We start from the raw sequence: 21,916 nt of genomic DNA on the forward strand, positions 1-21,916 counted from the left end.
CCGTTTCCTCCCGCCCCCCAAAGCAGCCACCACGTCTCTTTCCAATATTTTAATGAGTCGCTACATCTTACACTCATAATTATAAAAGAATAAGAATCCATAAAAATATTTTCTTTTCATAATACGCACTTAAAATACTCCAGGGCAAGTCAACGTGGTTCATTTGGGTGGGTTTTGTTTGTGTTTTCGTTTTGCCCCTGGCAGAACCCTTGGCTTGAGGGGGGCATGTGCTCCCCTGAGGTGTGATTGCTCAATCCCCCCTCCCCAGAACTGCAGTTCCTGTTGCCCAGGTAAATAAAAACCAGGAGAGACGGGCAAGGGGACCAGTCACTGACCCGCAGAGAACTGAAGCACAGCCAATTTCAGTGCACATCGGAAAGCTCGGGGAAGGAGAGGGGGGTTGGGAGGCGGCACAGAGAACGGAGGGAGGGAGGATTTGCATAAATATCATCCATCTTGTGTTGCAAAAACCCAAATGCTGCTGTGTGCGCTGGAGAGGCTCTGGCTGTAGCCAGTTGCCAGTGCTACCTGTTGGCACAACTCTGTGTGAGAGCGGCCATGAGAGGAAGGATCAGAGGACGCCGTTACTGGCCCCGGCCACTTCCTCCATCTGCTCTGCAAATTTAAACTGGAAAATATATATATAAAAAAAAAAGACTAGTGTTGCATGCTTCTGTAGAGCTCTCTTCCCTTCCCAGGGCTCCAGTGTGGCAGCAGGGCCAGGACACAGACCAGCTCCCCAGGTGAGCAGTAGGTAGTTGTCTCTTCCCTCCCACTCCTGGCTTAAGGCAGCTTCTGATTCGGCTCTTCCGTTTCCAACACAGGCACTGAGTTCTTGCAGGTAAGAGTTTGGGAACTGCACAGGTGCAGTGGAAGGGGAAAAGGATTGGGGAGAGAGAGAGATGGACACAAACCTCAGCCTCGGGACACAGACCACTGTCCATTGATTCCCAGGAGAGAGGGAGTAGCAGCAAAAAAAGCATTGAACAGCCAGGCTGGAGGAGAGGAGGAGGATGAGCAGCCGAGCAGGGGCAGACCTCCAGCTTGGAAAGTGAGAGAAGGTGGCACTGTCCAAAGGAAAGGTGCCCTCCAGCTTTTCCCCCTGGCCTGGGGGGATCCCCAGCCCGACGTGGGCACTCAGCCCCTTGTGCTCTGGGTTGGACGCTGCTGGGGAACGGGAGGGCACGGGGCAGGTGAGCTGTCAGTGTCCAGTTTGCAGAGGCTCGTGCTCTCAGAGGTATTCTTGTAGAAAGTGCAGCAGCGTGATTTCGTAGTGCTCTCCTGACTCAGGGCACCGAATACTGTGTCTCTCGTTGGGGTAGATCTGTGCCGGGGCAGACACGGGGCATCGGTCACTCAGCAGGGACAGACCTCCCTCCCCTCAGCCCTGTTCCCTCCATCCAGTCTCCATGTGGACAAAGAGGGTGCCAGGGAAGGTCTGGAGCACAACCCCTCCCTCACTGCAGCCACCTCTGCCAAGTGGGACAGAACAGCTCATGGAGAAGGAAAGTTCCAGGCCCCAGGGCAGCAGCCCTGCCTGCACATGCCACATCTGCCAGCCATGGAACAGCCACAGTGCCACCTCCCGGCCTCCTGTCCGAGTCCAGCGAGGTGTTCACTGTCACCAGCATCATGACAGGATGTGGGATATCTGCCTCCATCTCCTCCCGTCCCCAGAACACACAGCAGGGAGCTTTCTCCAGATTTATGGGACCTTCCCACCCCACTCCCGTCCCTCCTACCTGCAGCTGGTAAGGTTTTCCAGCCCGGATTAGCTGCGACACCAGGAAGTTGGTGTGAAAAAAGTGCACATTTTCATCCAAAAAGCCATGGAGGATCAGCAAACGATTTGGCCTGGACATGGGGTGGAGATAAGGAGAGAAACAGGATGAGAAACCGGATGGAAAACACGACGAGATACCAGATAAAAGCTCTGCAGAGGGTCTGAGCAAAGAGCTGGACAAGCCAAACCCAAGCAAGAGCAGTGCCAGGCCATGGCCGTGGGCCTCGAGCCCTCCCTGGCAGAGGGGCTGGGGGTGCCATGGCCCAGCTGCTGCCGAGTCAAAGTGGACCAGAACCCCTGAATTCCTTTGGGATTGAGCAGAGGTGGCACCGAGCAGGCACAGGAGCAGCTCTGGGGCAGGTACTCACTCGTTGGGAAGCTTTTCCACGTGCAGTGCCACCGAGCCAGCCTCGTAGCCCTGCTGGTTGTTCTCGGGGACGTCCATGTAGCGCTCGGTGTAGCCGGTGTCGTAGGCCATCCACACGGTGACAGGGGCACCTGCTATAGCGATCTGTCAAACAGAGGGGTGCCACCACACAGCCTCCATTATCGCCTGCTCAACAGCACAAGTGTTCCCCGTTTCCCAGGAGAGGCAGGAAGAAGCAGGCTCTGGGCTGTTCTGTCACTCAGATCAGGATTCCCCCTCAGCAATCCCACACACAACCCAGATTCCTCCTCCTGCTGTTCCTCTTGTGGTCACAATGGGGCAAATCCCTGCACATCAGCACTAAAGGCCTCCCCTTTGCAAGGAGGACTTGTGAACGATCCAGAAACTCTGCTGGGACTTGGGCTGGGAATAGCACATCAACATCTCCCTGTATGGCAGACCCAGCCCTCCACTGGGAAGCAGCCCGTCCCAGAGCCATCCTCCTCCAGCCCCAGCCAGGGATGAGCTGCAGCAGGACACAGGACTGGAGCCAGGAGCTCCAGGCAGGCAGGACAGGGGGACATTTCCACCTGTCCACCACAAACAAGGCAAAACGCCAACTCCAGCTGCCAAGAGGGACAGAAGCTGCGAGAGCCAAGTGTCCTAAAGGTGCCAGTCCCACGTGCAGGCTCACCTTGAAGACGTTGGGTTTACAGATGAGCCCCATGAGGGACAGAAAGCCCCCGTAGGACCAGCCGTGGATGGCGACCCGGCTCAAGTCGATGAACCCGTATTTTTCTGCTACATAATGTAAACCTTCCACCTGGTCCTCTATCTCCACCTGACCCTAAAAGGCAACAGGGAGGCTCATGTTAGTGGACTTGATAAATTTAGAAACTTGAGGCAGGGATGGGCAATGGTGACACAGGAAACGAGCAGCCACCACCCTTAGGAAGGACAAATGACCAGAGATTCCCCAGCACAAGGAGGATGTTACCATTTGGTTTTTCAGGGCCCCTTCAAATTTGAGGCCTCGCTGGCACGATCCCCTTCCATCAATCACCACCACAGCGTAGCCCAGGGATGCCAACGTGTTCAGCCGCAGGTACTTGATACCTTTGAAGGAGTTGTTCACCAGCTGCACCTGCACAAGGAAGGAGGAAGAGTTTCAGAGCTGGGCAGCTGCCTTCCAGTGCCTTCCTGTGCCAGTGGAGGATCATGAGCTGGACAGCAGCCACTCATCGAGCTACCAGAGCCATGGAAATCAAACCCCATGCTGGAAAAGTCATCTGAGGTTTGAAGCAGAGGTCAAACAGAGGGACAAACTAAAAGAGTAGGTTTAGATTAGATTATTAGGAGGAAGTTTTTTGCTGTAATGGTGGCGAGGCCCTGGCACAGTTGCCCAGAGAAGCTGTGGCTGCTTCAAGGTATTCAAGGCCAGGCTGGATCTCTGAGTAACCTGGGACAGTGGAAGGTGTCCCTGTCCATGGAAGGGGTGGAACTGGATGGGCTTTAAGGTCACTCCAACCCAAACCATTCCATGATTCCACGACAGTGTTCACTGCTACCCAAAGTGCAAGTCCTGATGCATGACTGACAGAGCTGTGCCCTGGGCAGCAGCCCCAGCCCTGACCCCAGCAGTTCACCTGGGTTATTACCTGAGGGCCTCCATACACAAAGAGCACCGTGGGATGCTTCTTGCCAGGCTGGACATCGTGAGGTTTGTAGACCATTCCGTAGAGCTCCACGTCCGACTGGGTGTGGAAGTGGAAGATCTCCGGGGGGACGTAGTCTGGGGGACAGCCTGCAGCAGGAGGGTCACACACAGCACTGAGGGATTGAGCAGGCTCTGCCTCCCACCCCCTGAACCAGCTCCTCTGTCCAAACCTGACCCTGGTCAGGGCTCCTTCAACACCAAACCACACCAAGGCTTAGCAAAGCCTCTCCCTGGGAAACACAGCCTCCACCTGTCTGCACAGGGAAGGGATTCCACAGGAAAACCTCACCAGCTGGGAGTTCTCCAACAAGGCACACGTGCCACAACAGCAGCGTGGGAGAGAGTAAGAAGAGGGATGGCAGAAAGTGTTTGCAGTAGGGATTCAGCTGCTGTGAGCTGTACCTAAACCTTTAAAACCTGCAGTGCAGAACGGAGCAGCCACTGCATTCCAGGGACTCATTCCTTCCTTCTTCAGACAAACCATGAATAAAAAACCCCCTGGAAGTGTTCAAGGCCAGGTTGGACGGGGCTTGGTGCAACCTGCCCCAGGAAGATGTCCCTGCCCATGGCAGGGCATGGGAACAAGACGAACTTCAACGTCCCTTCTCACCCAAACTGTGTGGTGACTCTGCGCTAAAACCACATCCTTGTCCATGTGTAAACTCTGTACATCCCTGAGCACAATTTTTGCTCAAGGTGTGAAACACCTCAAAAGCCCACAGAGCATTTCCTGGGCAAGCTGACCATGACAAGTATCTCCCCCACAAGATAACATCATTCATCTTCCCTCAGAGCAAAGGTACTCAGACCACTTCCTCCCCATCACTCTTGGCTACTGCTGGGAGTGTTACCACTGAAAGGCCCCACTGGCACATTCCCCAGGACTTACTGGCTGCCTCCATCATGCTGGCCCAAAACTTGGGCTGCTTGTGGAGTGGGTCATCATCGGGGCCGCTGAGCTTGTAGATGTGCACACAGGGAGGAGTGCTCACACTGCTGTAGTGGCTGATGAACATGTCAAAGTTCTGGCAGGGGAGACAGGAGAGTTAGGGAACGAGATCCTGCATTTCCCACAGAAAAGCTCCCACACCTCAAGCAGCACTCAGGACTCGTTACTGGCCACGAGTCATTGCCACTCCCAGTTAGGATCCCTGTCAGTCAGGAGATGGGAATCCAAGAAACAACAAACCTGGCTCATGGAGCAGCTGTGGGAGAAGCCTGGAGTGGTGAGTCGCATGATCTCCCCGGGATCCTCGTAGCTGACCACATAGAGGTGGTGCTCCAGCGGGGTGTCCTTTGTGCCTTGGAAATACACCAGCTTGGTGGCCTCATTGACCCAGATCTGTGCCGGGAGAGAGGGCTCAGGGACAGACAGGGACAAGCTCTGCCCCTCTGCCAGCCCAATGTGTCTGTCCCTGGGCAGAGCCAGCTCAGAACACATGCAGACCATGATGGGATGCTCAGGGCAGGGGGTTGAGGGGCCAGAGAACACACACAGCACTTGGAGAACTGCAGACAACACAATGCAGCGACAAAGAACAGTCCCTCAGCCTTTTTGTTAAAGACTCAAAGCATTTGCTTATTAATGGGCATAAAAAGTTGGGCTTTGCTCCCTGCAGGTTAAGAGGAAGCCATCCTCTTAGCAAGGAAGATTCTGTGCTTATATGGCATCTTACAGAACCATGGAATCATTGGAAAATCTCTCCAAAATCAACCATTAACCCAGCAGCACTGTGCTCACCACTAACCCATGTCCCCATGTGCCACATCCACACCTTTCTGAACACTTCCAGGGGTGGTGACTCCTCCCCACTGCCCTGGCCAGCCTGTCCCAGTGCCTGACCACCCTTCCAGTGAAGCCATTTCCCCCATCTCCAACCTAAACCCCGCCCTGGTGCAATGTGAGGCTGTTTCCTCTGCTCCTGTCCCTTGTTTCTGACCCTCACCTGGCCACAGCCAAAGCATGGCTGGGTTAGAGGGTACAGGTACCTTTTTTCCAGCCACCATGGTAATGAATTCCCATTTGTGGGAGGACAGGTCTAACACTCTCAGCACCAAACTTTAAGACACATTAAAATAGGTTTTTTACTGTCCAGATAAAGCTGTTTCTAAAAACCACACAGTCAGGCAGGAACAGAGGCGACAGCTTTTAAATCCTGCATTGATCCAGCGACAGTAACTGAACTGTTTTTCCACCTTACGGTTTCCAAATGCTATTTCTGGCTAACCCACAGTTTGAAGACCCCTGTGAACAGCAAAGGGAAAAACATATCTAACCCAATTGGCCAGGAAAACCAGGCAGAGCCCTGTGGAGCAACAAATGCATCAAAATAATTGCTGCTAACACAATTTTAGCCATAACACATGCAGGGAAGAGCTGTGGCCAAAATCAACAGCATGTACAGTGAGAATCCACATGGGGAGGGACAGCAGGTTAATTGCAGATTGAGGAAAAGCAGCAGAAACCAAAAGCTTGGAGCTGTTGTTCTTTTAAAAAGCGAGAAGTGAAAATCCAGATTAATTGGAAATGAACAGACAAGGTCTTTATTTTGACAGAAATCACCTGGGAGTGTTAAAGATCAGACTCAGAGTTAATTCCTGAAGCAAAAATGAAACTAGGTTTCTACAAGATTAATAAAAATTCATTTCTGGCTGTTCTGCAAGCGACAACAGATACAGCTTTTCCATATTCTAAATTGCTTTATATTCCCCAGCTGCCTTCTTCCTAAAGGCTCTGCTGAGGGATCAGCTGGAGACCAAGAGTTCACTCCGAGTGCCAGGACACATTTCCACATTGCAAGAACTCATTGGAGTTAAAATGCCTCAGCAAAGGCAGCAGTCCCCAGCTTCTCCACAAAATGGTTCTTTGTTGCTCTTAAACCTCAGACTTGTGTCCTTTTTTATAGCCTGATCCACTCCTGGGATTTACCTAAGGAGCAATCCGAAGTCTGATTAAGAAGGCAATCAGATCCATGGGCACTGGCCTACAGCACTTCTGGGGAAAGCACAGGCAGCAATAAAAACAGCAACAAAATGAAACTTAAGCAGTTCTAGCAGGTCCCAGGCGTAAGGGAGGACTCAGGCCAGGACTGGGGGCAGACAATGCAGAGCTGAGACACTGCAAGAGAATAAAAATAACCCCTACCTTGGATCCGTGCCTCGCCAGCACCTCCCATTCCCCACCAGTCAGGGCAATCTCCTCCTTGATGGGACATTTGAAATCATCTGCAAGAAAAGCCATGAGAATAAATGACTGCCCTCCAAAAAGGACAACACAGGCCAACGAGAGGGGGAGCTCCCAGGGCTGCAGCCCTTACCCTCACTGTGGACACAGGGCTGCACCCAGTCGTGGCTGCCTGGCTTCAGGATTGCTGTCACCCTGTACAGGTGACAGAACCCCGTTTTGCACTCGTTGGCTCGGATAAAGCAGAGCTCTTCCTCCTCCCCCTCCGGCTGGATGAAAGGATAGAAGATGTCATGAACCTGTCACACAAGATGAGAAACCTGTGAGTGATTTGTTTTATCAAACCCCTGATTTAACACCAAATTTGGGGCTACTGAGTAGCAAAGCTGCTGGAGCAAGGACTAAACTGGACACCCATCAACATGAGAATGGTTAACTGAGGGGAGGAAGGGGCAGCCTGTGTTCTCCCAGCCCTGAGCCTCTTACATTTATCCACACATCAGTGGTTTCTTCATAGATCACAAATGGCTGGACATTTTCTGGCACAGTTTTGGCAAATTCAGCACGCTGCTCCTCATTTTCTGGGACTGGAATAAAGAGTGCTGGAGGCAAAAGGACTAGCTGGAGCCGCTGCTGAGGTCTGTCTAGGAACATAGCCCAGGCACTGGGGAAAGAAGTCGGAGGTGAATGTCAGTACCACAGAATAGAGGTTCCTTTCCAACACCCAGAACATGCATCCCTTTCTTCCCCCCGCTGGCAGAAAGGATTTGGGCATCTGAATGCAAAGCTTTTCTCATCACTGCTGCTTTCTAATCCCCTGGAAGCTGTGCCAACACGCACGTACTGCCAGACAGCTCTGGTATTTCACAGGGGTATCGCTCAGACGAGATGTCTGACAGATTTGCCAGCGCCTGTTCCAAGGGAGCACTGCTAACAGAGCCCTGTCTCCAGAATGGAACTCCTCCTTGGACATCCCTCCATCAGGAAGCACAACTGTTTGTGCTCCAGCTCTCCTCCAGCTCAAGTGATCACCCTCCAAGAGCTCCGTCTGCAGCCTCCTCCTCGCGCTCTGACAGAGAGGCACAGACCCAACACGAGTGCCAGGGGAAGGAGTCGCTTCAGCCCCAGCCCTGCTTCTCTCCAAGGAGAGTCCCTGGAAGTGGTGCTGCACTGCAGGCTCTCAGCATGACAGATGGCAAAGCACGGCCACCCCAAGGCCTGTGAGTGCATCCAGGGAAGCTTCGTCATCCAAGACAGGTTTGAAAAGAGCCAGCTCTCCCCCAGCGCCGCAGGATTGCAGGAACTGAGATATTCAGCACATTTAGATAAGCTCTGGTGCAGAACATCACAATCACCTCCAGGATTACCTGCTGGAAAGCTCTCTAAATTTCCCTTCCAGAGCAGAAAATTAATGATGAGTTACAGAATGCCACCTTCAAAGACAGCCAAGTCACCCTAACTTGATCTGCACACACACCAGTTAAGCCAAGCAAGCTTGGGAGGGGGAAAAATTAAGAACTTTAAAATTTCAGTCAGATTGGGGTGAATTCTGTAACTCTTCAGGCAAGACTGGGTATCCCATTTGGAGCCATGGCCAGCCCCAGAACAATCCTTCCCCTTGGACACGCGGCAGGGAGGATGTGGCAGCACAGATCCTGGCCCTGTCCTGGGATTCAGGCTTTGATCACTAACTGTGCCAATGAACAAAGACAAAACTGCCTACAGAACACCCCCATTTTCAGCAGGAAGCACACTGCACCTGTGTTAAACACCTTCAGCTCCAAAGAATTCCCCAGGACTGCCCACTTAATGTATCAATGTCATTTAACTCTGTGGCTGGGACAAACCCCACAGCCTGTCACTCTGCTCTGCTTCATTCCTACTTTTAGGATGCTACAGCATTGAGGAAGCCAAATATTCATGTGCCAGTTTTGGCACTCAGGGCTTTAAAACAGGTCATGAACACAACACAAGCATGTGGAGGGTCTGCAGCCAGAGGAGCCCTTGGGAAATTTATTTTGGGAGGAAAATGGACTCACTATTTGCCATCCCGGGTCCATCCAGCACGGGCAATGTACTCCACAGTGGGAAACAAGGCAGCAAAGGGTTGCACCAGCTCTTTGTCCTGAGCACACACAATCTGCAGCAAAACCAAGGTCTGACATCAAATCAGAGCACCAGAGCTCCTCACCTCCTCCCAGGGAAGCTCAGGGAGATGGGACAACAAGGAAGTTTAGCTACTGGCATCAGTAAGGGTCAGGCCAGGAGAAGCAAGCCTTGCTACAAAGAGCAGGAAGAGAAGGGAAAAACAGGCTTCAAAGCAAAATGATTTTGGCATTCAGCCACGGGAAAGGACACAGGCAGGGACTGAAGCCCCAGATTAGACCTGGCTCCAGCCCTCCTGTCTCTGCCATGGTGTACCAGGCTAACCCCACTTCCCCCTTCCCTCCACATTCCCAGCTGAATCTCCACCAGAATGATTCTTTTCAGCATTTTCAAGTCTTTCTGTTTCTTGGATAAACACATTAGAGAACAAGGTATTACAAGAGAACAAAAAAACCCAGACTAACACTATTTAGGATTTCTCTGTGACCTTGTTTTAATTCTCGGGAGCTTCAAAAACCCTCCTGTGCAATGTCCCCTTCTGAGTTATCACTTACCTTACCCTTGCTGTCTGTTTTAAATTCTGCCAGTTTTAATGTAATCTTGGGGTTTTTGCTGCCTGCAGAGAAGAATTGAAAAAACACCAAGACAATCAAGTTGAACATTCTGTGGTTACACAAAATACAGCTTCTAAAGGAGAACTGCCCCTGGTCCTACTGAAATGGCTCTGTGTGAATTTAAAAATATCAAATATGTATGTAAGCAAACACCAGAGTCATTCTGGGAATGGGAACAGTTTGCTTTGCCTTCCCTAGTTGGCTGTGCATGTTCCCAGGGGGAGAGGCAAGATGGGATTCAGAATGTATTCCACAATATACCACCGGATATATTCCACTTCCTCAGCAATCCTTTCATTTAGGGCTGGGATTTAAAGTTCAGCCTTTCTTGCAGCACATTTTGGGATCGGAGAGTCAATTAGGTCTCAACATTTACAACCAGTTTCTACATCCTAGTAAGTGCCCAGATTAGTGATGCAAAGTTCATAGCCTCAGTTCCACTGCTGATTCCAGCTGGAGTCCAGAGCTGCCTCAGCAGCCCCACATGTTTCACTCACCTGTCCTGGGGTACCGATAGGAATCTGTTTTTCTCTCCTCTAAGGCAGGTGAAGGAACATGAATTATCTCCACCTCTGACTCATCCACTTCCTCATACAAGATCCGCAGTGTTTTCAAATCCTCTGAACCTGGGACAGAGAGCAGGAATGTTTGCAACAACATTTCCTGCTGTTCCTGGACTGCCTGGAGCACCGGTGCAGAGGGAACACCTGTACAGCCCCAGCTCCTAGTGACCACCTGCAAACACTCCACAGTTATAATCCCCTCAGTGCTTTGTTCTTTCAGGTGATCTCCCCAGAAACAACCCAAACCCAGGCCAAAGGAAAATCATGCTCAGAGTGTCATTCCTAGCAGGAAGGCAGCAGTCACAGCGCCAGGATTTGATGAGCAGAACAGTGACTGACCTTCTGTGGAAGCTGTGGGACACCACCAATAGCCCGTGAACCGATCAAACTCCTCCTGAATGACAAAAGTGGCTACACCAGCAGACTTGGGGTCATCCAGAACATTGGATAAGCCTGGAGAGGAACAAAGATGAGACAGCATTTGCATTTTGCATTTCCATCTCCTTGGAAAACGCTGACCCAAAAGACAAATGCACTTGTAAGAAATAAGCCAGGAGTGTGGGTGTTGCAGGCCAGATTCCTCAGCAGGAATTCCCTTCTGGAGCTGGAAGAAGCCCCGCTACCTTTATGGCAGTACGTCATCCGCCTCTCCTCGCCCGTCTCGATGTTTGCCACCCACAGGTCATTGTTGTTAATGAAGGAGAAGAAGGCTGGGTCAGCAGGGCAGATTTTGGGATCCATCCGTGGCCCCGTGCACTGAGTCTTGATCTCCAGAGGCTTCATTGGAGACACCTACAGCAAGAGACACACACAGAGCTGGGTGCCACATCAGCTCCCAGCTCTGCAGGGAAAAAGCCTAAATCAGAGATACAGCACAGCCCACGGGATGATGGCAAATGTGGCCCTGACAGGACACAAGAGAAACCACCATAACCAAACAGATGAAGATGTGGAAGATGTGGATCTGCTAGAGCAGGTTCAGAGGAGCCACGGAGATGCTCTAAGGGCTGGAGCCTCTCCGCTCTGCAGTCAGGCTGGGAGAGCTGGGGGTGTTCACCAGAGAAGAGAAGGATCTGAGGAGACCTTAGAGCCCCTCCCAGGGCCTAAAAGGGCTCCAGGAGAACCTCCTGTGAGGGGGGGGAGGTGACTTGGTGTGAGCACAGGGTGCTCAGAGAAGGTGTGGCTGCCCCATCCCTGGAAGTGTCCAAGGCCAGGTTGGACCGGGCTTGGAGCAACCTGGGACAGTGGGAGGTGTCCCTGCCCATGGCAGGGGTGGCACTGGGATGGGCTTTAAGGTCCCTTCCAACTCCATCCAGCCTGGGATTCCATGTGCAGCCATCTCCACTCCAAACCATCAAGGCCCTTTGAGGTGATATCCACCAAGTCCCGCCAGACTCACCATGAAGCCATTCTTGCCCCCATCTCGACAATGGAAGAGGCTGTTGCTGGCCTGGAAGAGGAACAGGCCGCTCTCACTGTGGAAATCGTAAGATGTTATCCCAAAGACACCCAGTCTCTTGCGCTCCCTCAAGAGCTCCTCCTCTCTGGAATACATCCCATGGTGAGGGGTTGCCTAGAATTGAAGGAAAGGAATATCTGAAAGGATCTGCAAGGAGAGGAATGGTCACAGGAGTGCTCTGAGCCTGTCACAACACCCCAGCTCAAACAGGCAGCAGTGTCAGGGTCCCCAGTTCCTGTACTCCAGGCTACAGCTGTGGGGTCCAGGAGGCCTAAACCCACCACACCCCCCCAAACTTCCCTCTGCAGGAGGGCTGAGCTGTGAATCTCTCAGTTCTGCAGTTGGCACTTTAGCATGAACTGAGAACAGCTGCACTTGCTCTGCTTATGCAGATAGATGTAACCAATTAACTTAATGACGTTATCTGCAGCCTTCACAAACAGTTTCCATGTCAGACACTGCAAACAAAAGTTCTTCCGGGATCTTGAATTACCCTGGAGAGAACTCACAGCCCAGATAGGGTCAAGACAGAAATTCTGTTCCACCAGGAACTTTTTAAGTAGGGGAGAAAAGACCAACACCCTCCAATGCTGTCAGTGACAAAGGACATGAAGGTACTGAAACCAGGGAGGGGAAAATTCCCTCCTGTTCTGGTTTACTCACAACAGTGTAAGGCAGAAGCAGCAATTTAAACTCAACTTTCCCAACTTTTTAAAAGCAGGAAAGATGACAGACACCACACAGGTGTCCCCACCACAGCAGCCCCACAGCATCACCCAGTTTCCCCAAGCACTGGCAACCCAGGCTCTTCCCACTCTGACTCACCTGAAAGTGATCCAGCATCTGTTTCCAGGACAAGAGCAGCAAGGCCTCCTTCCGTACCTTTTTGGGAATCTCTGAGTAAAGAAGGGAATTCTCTCTGCTACCGTATGGCATTCCTATTAGGAGGACAAAAGCATCACCCTACTTAAGATGAGTTAGCCAGGAGGCCCACGAGCAAATTCAAACAGGAGTCTGGAAACAGAGGGGCTGGGGCTGCCCAGAGGCCTTTATCCACATTCCTTCCCAAGCAGCTCCCAGATCAATCCCAGAATAACATCTAAAGCACTTAGATACTCATTTGTTTGGAATTTTTCCTAAGCAAGATTTAACACTAACTCACCTCTCCAGAACGTATCAGGTCCAACTTTCCCCTCTGTGCCTGTCCTCCGTGCCCCAGATCCACTCTAAAAGCACCACTCCCTGAATGGGTGACTCAACATTACTCTCCACATTTCTCATCCAGAAATTTGCTACAGGGACCTCATTCAGGCCAAGGCAGCAGCTTGCAAGGGGGGAAGGAAAAGCTTGGAAGCTCCAGAGAGCCCATTCAAATGTGAAACGGTATCCTACAGTCAAAAGACCTTGTCATTTTACATAAGCCTTTGACTGTGGTTATCAAATAAGCTCCTGGCCTTCATCCAACTTCCAAAACAACCATCAAATATCCTGACACGTGATTTTGACAGTTTCCACAAAAACAAAGACCATGAACTTGCCCTCTACTTATGCTATAGAGACTCCCTGGATCAGAAATTCACACAGGGATATGTGCCCTGATACTGCCTACTCTGCACATGTTCTGGGCAGAACAGAGAGATTTCTGAGCTGGCTGACCCAGCAGTACAGTTACTTCAAATTAAAACTGAAATATTAATAAGTGCTCGGTAAGCAGAGTGATATGTGAGGATCTAATCCTCAGAGATACAGGAACACCAAAGTGCTGAGCATGTGGTGTTTAACATAAGCAGCATCTGCTACGATACAACATAAAACTCTGTGGGGATGGCCCAGGAATGATTGAAGATGGCCAAACAGGAAAAACTGCAGAGAGGAACAAATGACTCTGGGCACACATATCTGACACCCAGGCAACTGTGACCTGGACTTCCCTTCCCCTTATGTTAGAACTTTCTCCAGTGACCTCAGGCTGACTAGAATCAATTGGCATTTACAAGGAAAATACTGCCTTCCTCCCCAAAAGACAGTTTGCTTTGCTTCCAAGTGAAGTATTCAACTCTACAGCAAAGTTCATCAGGAGTCTCCATCTACTCCTCAGTTTAATTTAAACACTTTAAAATGTTATTTAGTGCTGGGGCAGTAACAGCAAACTGAGTTAAACACTTGTGAACTTACAGGTCGCCCAGAGAAGATGTGGCTGCCCCATCCCTGGGAGTGTCCATTATTATGGCAAAAAAAATCAGCACTTAAATCAGCATTTACCCTTTATTGGGGACATATGAGAAGAGGTACTCTGGGATTACCTGGCTGATACTGATCTTAACTGAGCTCTAAGCCCTGTACAATTCCTTAAGGAAGGAAACACTGAAAAGGCACTTGTGTATCCTCAGTTCCTGGTTCTGGCTCCTGGAACAGTCACACCCTGGCAGAACACCAACCACCCAGTAGCTGGTTTGGTTGCCATTTCATACAACAGAACATTAAAAAAATTTAAAATTAGCCACTTAGTTCTTTAATCATCTAGATCAAAAACCAGTATCAAAGTGAACTGGAAATACATTCAAGCTTTAAATCAACCCTCACTGCTCAGACTTGACAAGAAAAATATGCCAGCTCTGGATACTGCCCTTCAGAGCAGCACTTGTGTCCCAAGAATTTATGAGAACTACACAAATCAAGTCACTGGCACACAGGAGCTGCTTAATGACAAAACAAAGCAGTCCCTCAAATCCAGCATCCTACAGTGACCTACACTCAAAACCTGGAAAAAGAAGGAAGAACAGCAAGGTCACTTCAGGGCAGCAGTCACTGCACAGAGTTGCACATCAGGCAATTTTTACTGGCCCAGTAACGATCAGCTCATGCCCCAAAGCACAACAAACTCTTTAGAGTCTATAAAGCTTCCCATGTTACCAGCCACAAAATTATCCAGTTACTAAAATCCAACAACTCTGTCACTAATTACATTGTGGCTCCAACTGTAACGAGGGACCTCTACAACACGGAATTCTGCTTTCAGTCCCACTGAAGGAGAGGGATATTTCCATGCAAATGCCAGGAACAGCTCATTCCCACCTCAATTTTCGTCCCTGCTCTTGAAAGCAATCCTACCTTCACGACACTTAATAAAGCAGGAGACACCACCATCCTGCCATTAATATGTTGCAACATATAATTAGACATTACTCACAGCAAATTTCTTGGAAAGTCAGTCTGGTTACTGAAGCAAGTAAATCCCATTTCTCCCTAGCTACAGAGGCACAAGACAGTCCTGAGCGTGAGGAACATCCCTTGAACTTCCCCATCCCCTGTGTGACAAGGGACACAGAAGTGCTGGGTGGCCAACACTTCCCCTTGCCACAGCGGAAGCCCTGTGTGCGAAGCCTGTCTGGGACTGGCGAGCCCCAGGCTTTGCGGAAGATCCTGCAAGCCTTGAGCCACATTACCCAATCTCCCATCCTGTAAAGGGAGATCCCTCCCACGCCTTCCCTTGCCTGTTGAGTTTGGAAGAGCCCCATGCCCCCCCCAGATGCTGGCACGGAGGCTTACCCAGGTAATAGAGGCGGTGAGAGTGCGGGCTGGACTCCTCTGTTTTCCGGACAAACTGGAAATCATGGGGAGCTTTGTTCACTATCATGCCCGAGTACTTCCTGCTGCTGTGAATAATGTCACGCAGCCCATCCCAAGAATGCTTTTGCACCTGGAATTGGGAAGGCACATCTTCCATCTCAACCACTTCGGAGCTGTCCGAGAGCGTGTCCACTGCAGTCATCCTCGCTTCCCCTTCAGAACTGGGCAAAAAACTGAGGGAGGAGTAGAGGGAGAGAATTAAGCCTTAAAATCAAGCAGGTGCTCCTTGAACTACAGATCCTAGGATTCTCTGCACTCAAGGATTACATTTTAAACATATTGAATCCTGTAAATGAAGATATTGACCTCAGAAAACTCCCTCTCCCAGGACTGGCTCTAGGAATAAGCTGTTAAAGGAAGCACAAGCAGCAGATTCTCGTGCAGACAACAAGCAGCTTGACTCAAAGGAAAACCACTCCAGGAATTTGGATAGATATGTCATCAAAGCTATGACCTATCATAAAGGCACATAAACTCCTGCCCCGTGAGACCACAGAAGAGGAATCCCCTTCCTATCCCAAAGGAAAATCGCTTGGGGAGAGAGGTTCAAACCCAAGCACAGCAACTCACCTGAGGAGATACTGAGGCCAGGAATGAAGTAAGAGAGATGGGAAAACAGGAAGGAAAAGTGCAGCTGCTTAGCTAAGAGAGAGCAGGCAGCAGGACCAGACCCTGGCTGTATCCTGAGAAACGCAGCACACATTCCTCAGAGATTTCCAAGCGAGCAGGTGTGGAAGGAGAGGACAAGAACCGCCTCCGCATTAACACAAATGTTAATTTGACGTGAGGTGGGCCCACAGACTTGCCCAAGGTCAGTGATGTCATCCACTGCAAAGCAGGAATGAGCTGAGGACTAGGGAAACCAGTTTCTGACACCCCACTTGAGAAGCAGGATGTCCCTCCAAGAGGACATTTGTGTGGTTTTGGAGGTACCTGAAAGAATGTTACAGAGAATTTCAGAAGAACTTCAGTTTACTGGACAAAATTAGCTTAGAGAATTTTGCTCCAAGGAGACAGAATCAGCCTTGTACAAGGGCTGAAAATGTAACATCTCCTCAGACTCCTAAGTCCCTAAATTGTACAAAATGTGCCAATAGTAACACAAGAACAAGCTCCCAAAATAACTCTGTAGGTACTCCTGGTGCCTACTGCCCAGCAGTGAATCCACAGCTTGAAAATGGATAAAGAGGAGTATTTTCCAATCAAAGGCAGCCAGGAAGTCCAAGTGAAACCACAAAAGCGAACATGATGGGATGTTCTAAGACTGTGAGTGTGTCTGTGGCCTCTGCCTGTATCCAGGGTCGCCACTGCAGCAGCTAAAACCACAGCTGAAGGCAGAAGTGTTGCCTGTCAGAAACAAGTGACAGGAAGACCATGAAAATCCATAAACTGAGTGCAGTTCTCCCAACCCCATCCCACTGCAGGTCAACTCAGCCAATTAAATACTCTGGCTTTGGCTCACAAAGCCTGGCCCCTCGGGTTACTCTCACCCAGCTGATGAATCCATCTCACCCAGCCAGGCTGGCTCCTCACCAGGGGAAATGTAACCTTTAAAACCAGTCCACAAATGGGATACTGGTACCTGTCCCCAGCTGAACTGGAGTCCGGAGCCCCTTCCAAACTGTACTGCCATGACTTTATGATGTGAACAGCACAGCTCTAAGCTTCGTACTGTTCTCATCCTGGTGATTTGGACTCTAGAATGGAGTGGGGAAGCAGGACAAGCAAAGCAGCCACCACACAAAGTGAGGTGAGAGAGCTGGGAATTGCCACTGGCACAGCTGGAGCCTGGTGGAATCTCACAAAATCACAGAATGGTTTGAACTGGAAATGACCTTAAAAATCATCTAATTCCAAACCCCTGTCATGGGCAGAGATACTTCCCACTAGGAAGGGAAAAAAACCCCCTAAAACCTAGGTCCTGGCATGATACAGAGTAAAAAGAAACTCAGATTTCTGCCTCTGTCACTACAGCCACCTCTGGAAAAAGACGCAGCCAGTATTTGGCAACAACACATACGTAAGTAAACAAGTACAAGAAATAACTTATCTCAGAGTAGATTTTGGGATTACATTACTCAAACGTGAGTTGGATCAAGACACCAGTTATTAACTACCTTAAGACAGGCAGCAATAGCACATCCAAGATTTCCATCTTGCTGGAGAAGCCCTGTCCCTTCTGCCCCACGCTGAGGCAGAGACTGAGATGACTCAGAGCGGTTGCAGGAACACTGCTCTCTCCACTCCCCAGAACATGGAGCTGCCCCTTGGGGCTCTTTTAATGCCATTTGTGCCCTGCCAGGTGAGGTGGAGGAGCTACCAAGCCCTCCTTTGGGGGAAGGTGTTAGTCTGGAGAGGACAATGAGCACAGGTGGGAAATCAGCACCAGGAAAAAACTGTAGAGCTCGAAACTGGAAGTGAGTGAAACAAGTTATTGTCCTGAGTCACTTCCTGACTCACAGATCCTGACACAGAGCTCCCCGGGCAGGACTGTACAGCTGGGATTTCTCAGAACCCTCACTTGCTGCAGAGGTGATTGCTGCTCTGTCCCAGCTCCAGAGGTGATTGCTGCTCTGTCCCACAGCACACAGAGGCCCCGGAGGGACCTGGACGTACCTTCTCCAACTTCCTGCAGTCTCGTTTTCCAGACGAACCCTCTTTATCTTCTGCATTAACTACTCAAGAGAGCTGGGCAGGACAGGAAACTGGGGAGGAAGAGGGGAGAAAGGAGATTTCATACAAGTGCTGGATAAAAGCATCTTCCATAGGTCACATCTCCAGCTGAGCGGGGAGGCACAAATAAATCCTTGGGTTTCATTCCTTGGTCCAAATCTGTTCTGTCATCACAGGCTGGATTTGAACAGCCCTGAGAAATCTGAGAGACTTCTTCACCTGAACAATGAGGCTCACTGAACTCTGTGGTGTGCCTCTTTCTTTCCCAGAAAATTCTTCTTAAAATCTGAGAATCTTGAGTACTGAACCTTTCTGTCACCCCCTTCCCAAAATCTTGAAATTCTTGCAAGTATCAGGTACTAAAAACTGACAAAACAGAGGCCTGGTCCATACACTTAGAGGGAAGAGTCAAACAAAGGACACACCATAAGGAGCCAGCCAGAGGGTAACAGTCCCACCTGGGACATAAAAAACACATTTATCTTCCAAGCCTGACTGCTGCTTCCCTGTGCCTCAGCCCTGCTGCCACGAGGAACCCTGACTCCCCACACCAGGAGCACAGGAAGGTGCTTCACTGTCATCCTCTCTCCCCAAGTACAAAGGTCTTGAGCTCTGAGTCACAGACACACTCCAGACCCATCACTGCCTTTTATCGAGGCTCCTGCTCTCCCCCAACAGCCATTTCTCCACCAAAACCACACTCAGAGGGGACCGGGAGACAAAGCATCACAAAGAAACTCCTCAGCTGCAGAGGAGAGCAGAGAGAGAGGAAGCAGCAGCAGCCAGTAATTTCAGGGCAGTTTTTGATGCAGGCATGAAGGGCAGCAGGAGCGATGCTCAGGAATGCTGAGTAACCTGGTCTGATCTCCCAGCTGAGCCTGCCTTAAAGCAGGGGGTTGGACCAGAGACTTCCCGAGGTCCTGCCAGGCCCGGCTGTTCTGTGATTTTAATGATTCTGAGGAACATCTTAACCCTCATTGCACCCAGCCCAGATCACGCATTTCACAGAGGGAAGGAACAGTAAAATCTTGGACCAGGGAAAAAAAAAAGAACCTGAGCAAAATAGACAAAAGAGATCAGGAACCAGGGTGAATCATTCGGGAAGAGCCAATGGAACACAGGAACACAGTCACCTACAGGAGCCCTTACAACATGTCCCTGTCGTGGCCGGGAGCTTTAAGATCTCCAAAAATTAAAGCAACTGAGAGGGGGATGAACCTGTGGGGATTTCTCCCGAGAGGGATGAGCTCTGGCAAAGGCTGCCAGCAGCCCGTGTCCCTCTGCAGCTCTTGCCGGGAGCTCTGCCCTTGGTGCAAAGGAAAGGCCGGGATTTGGGACAGCAGGAGAGGGGGAATCCCCGGGGACGGAGCATCCCGTGGCCCCCATCTCCCTGACCGCTGCAGGCGGCTCTTTGCCGTGGAAGAAGAGGAGCGAGCAGCCCCTCACCCGCCTGGGCAGAGCAGCGGCTGCTGGGGGGAGACGGGACCCCCTTCCAAGGGCAGGGGGTGCCCCCCATCGCCCCATCCATGGGCAGCATATGGGGGGAATGAACTGCAAACGACCCCGAGGGCCAGGCCTGGCGGCGAACCCGGGCGAGCAAACGCCCCCCGGGGCGAGGGGAGGCCGCCCCCACCCCTGGGGGAAAAACAGCCCACGGAGGGGGGCAAACACCTCCCCCCGGCCCCTCGGGCACCCCCAGCCCAGGGCAGCGGGGATGCGGCCCACGGAGCGGGCAAACGCTCCCCGCCCGGCCCAGCCGCCCCGCACAGGCGTGGGCCCCACCCAGCCCTACCCGTACCGGGGCGGGACCCCGCTCCCCGCCATCCCCCGCTCCCCTCCTCACTCACCGCGGGGCGCGGCGACCTCCCCGTGCCGGGCGGGGGTGGGGGCGGCTCGCGGGCGGGGGAGGGAGGGGGCGGCGGCGGCTCCGTCAGTGCCGCTCCATGTCCCGGGCGCGGGGCAGCCCCGGAAACGGGGGCGCGGGGGCGGCGGCGGCCACGGCGCGACCTCTCACCCGGCGGCGGAAGTGGCGGGAGCGCGCGCGGCGGGAGCGCGCCCGGGCGGCACGGGAGGAACCACTGCCGCTGCGGCGGGGGGAGATGCCTGCGGGAGTACGGAGCTGTCGCAGAATCACACAGAATAGATTAGGTTGGAAAAGACCTCTGAGGTCATCGAGTCCAACCGGTGACCGACAGCCGCCTTGTCATCCAGACCATGGGGCTGAGTCTGTCCTTAAACACCTCCAGGGACAGTGAGTCTGCCGCCTCCCTGGGCAGTCCGTTGCAACGTCTTCATGGAGAGGGGGGACACAGAGAGAATTGAGGCTGATACAGGGTAAAAAAGCACGGAGAGAAGATTCTTCCTCCCCTCGCCCTAGAGATGGGTCCCTAATTAAGCATTTATTGCCGTCGTGGGGCGGCTGTAGAGCCGTTCTCATCTCTCGTTGTACCTTATCCCGTGCTTCGGGAGAATGGTTGGGTCCCGCTGGGTGCTGTTGCTGAGGGAAGCCGGGGAAGAGGCCGTCAGCGGGCGTTGGTGGTATAGTGGTTAGCATAGCTGCCTTCCAAGCAGTTGACCCGGGTTCGATTCCCGGCCAACGCAACTTCGTTTTTCCTTTCTCGTATTATTTTTTTCCCCCGTTTCTCACCGATCCGAACCGAGCTGAGATGCACCGGCGCGCGGAGCGCCCCCCCGCCTGCGCTGTGCCCGCTGTGAGCCCCGGCGGGAGCGGACGTTGCTCAGTCATGCGGCGCACGGTGCCGGTTACTTCTCTTCCCAGCGCTCGGTGGAGGCCTCGAGTGGTCAGGAGACGGCAGGGAAATAAATAAATCCGAATTTTAAAAACCCGCCTTAAACACGCCCCTACAAACAAACAAGAAAAACCAAAGCAGCACCGAAATAAAGCGCCGCAGAAAGCCACCACTTAGAACCTAAAAGCAAAAACACCTGTTTCCGCCCGGGATCGAACCGGGGACCTTTCGCGTGTGAGGCGAACGTGATAACCGCTACACTACGGAAACCCGCCGTGGTTACTTTTTCCGTAGGGTGGAGGATGTTCCCACCATGGCGGCTGAGGCGACGCCGATCTCCCTCACGGCAACCTCAAAATAAACCTCCCGCAAACCCCGAGAAGCGCCGCGCGGGATCCCCAGTGCTTATCATTAATGACTAATTGGAGTTCCTAGAGCCCCGCTGGTCTCAGGAGGCGGCTGAGGTGCGTGGCCCGGGCAGTGTTTCGGGGATCCCCTCAGAGAGGACACAGCCCCACAGGGAGGGCTGAGGGGGCGCAGGGCGCTGCTGAAGAAATGCCTCTTTTCCCTAAGGCAGCTGCCACCAGATGTCGGTAGAATAGTGGCGACAGGGAGTGGAGCTCCCTGGAGAGCCGCCCGGGAGGGACAGGACCCGCCTGGCCCAGGGGACAGGGGCTGGAAGAGGAACGTCCCCCAAGGACACACCTGTTGACAATCACAGATTCACAGGATGCCAGACTGGTTTGAATTGAAGGACTTTAAATCTCATCTCATTCCACCCCCTGCCATGGGCAGGGACAGCTTCCAAGGCCCCGGGGTACTCCAAGCCCTGTCCAGCCTGGGCTGGGACACTGCCAGGGATGGGGCAGCCACGGCTGCTCTGGGAATTCCATTCCAGGGCCTCAACACCCTCAGTCAAGAGCTGACAATTCCAGATAGTTGTAAGTTTGTTCCTCTTACCCTACTACACTGTTAATGGCGATCCTTCTCTTTCTGGTGAAACCTCAGCCCTTGGAATCAGGTGGTAACATGAGAATTATTTTTTCCTGTTTTGTTTTCTTTGTTGAAGT

The 21,916-nt window shown here is 51.9% G+C and overlaps 1 protein-coding gene and 2 non-coding genes across 5 annotated transcripts; 1 reads left to right on the forward strand and 2 right to left on the reverse strand.

The window, feature by feature from the left end:
• Positions 1 to 34: 34 nt before the first annotated feature.
• DPP9 (dipeptidyl peptidase 9) lies at positions 35 to 20,008 on the reverse strand. 3 transcript variants are annotated; one of them, XM_039566044.1, is made up of 21 exons: positions 19,944 to 20,008; positions 18,040 to 18,128; positions 15,343 to 15,596; positions 12,619 to 12,731; positions 11,734 to 11,907; positions 10,958 to 11,126; positions 10,674 to 10,787; positions 10,269 to 10,397; positions 9,712 to 9,773; positions 9,091 to 9,191; positions 7,538 to 7,715; positions 7,185 to 7,350; positions 7,013 to 7,092; positions 5,057 to 5,209; positions 4,757 to 4,892; positions 3,809 to 3,954; positions 3,148 to 3,294; positions 2,845 to 2,997; positions 2,152 to 2,294; positions 1,743 to 1,854; positions 35 to 1,324 (listed from the first exon to the last, which is right to left on the reverse strand). In XM_039566044.1, the coding sequence occupies exons 2-21, from the start codon at positions 18,093 to 18,095 to the stop codon at positions 1,232 to 1,234; spliced, it is 2,679 nt and encodes an 892-aa protein (XP_039421978.1). In that variant the 5' UTR covers positions 18,096 to 18,128; positions 19,944 to 20,008; the 3' UTR covers positions 35 to 1,231. The 3 variants fall into 3 exon arrangements, with proteins under 3 accessions (XP_039421978.1, XP_039421979.1, XP_019149065.2); XM_039566045.1 differs by lacking the exon at positions 18,040 to 18,128 and having other exon boundaries at positions 19,944 to 19,972; XM_019293520.3 differs by lacking the exons at positions 18,040 to 18,128; positions 19,944 to 20,008 and adding an exon at positions 15,994 to 16,120.
• A 617-nt stretch (positions 20,009 to 20,625) lies between these two features.
• Positions 20,626 to 20,697, forward strand: TRNAG-UCC. Its single transcript has one exon. It is a non-coding gene; the product is annotated as a tRNA-Gly (tRNA).
• Positions 20,698 to 21,043: 346 nt separating this feature from the next.
• On the reverse strand, positions 21,044 to 21,116 carry TRNAV-CAC. The gene has a single exon. It is a non-coding gene; the product is annotated as a tRNA-Val (tRNA).
• Positions 21,117 to 21,916: the final 800 nt, after the last annotated feature.

The sequence above is a fragment of the Corvus cornix genome, chromosome 28 (assembly GCF_000738735.6).
Source record: "Corvus cornix cornix isolate S_Up_H32 chromosome 28, ASM73873v5, whole genome shotgun sequence".
In the NCBI taxonomy this organism is placed as follows: domain Eukaryota; kingdom Metazoa; phylum Chordata; class Aves; order Passeriformes; family Corvidae; genus Corvus; species Corvus cornix.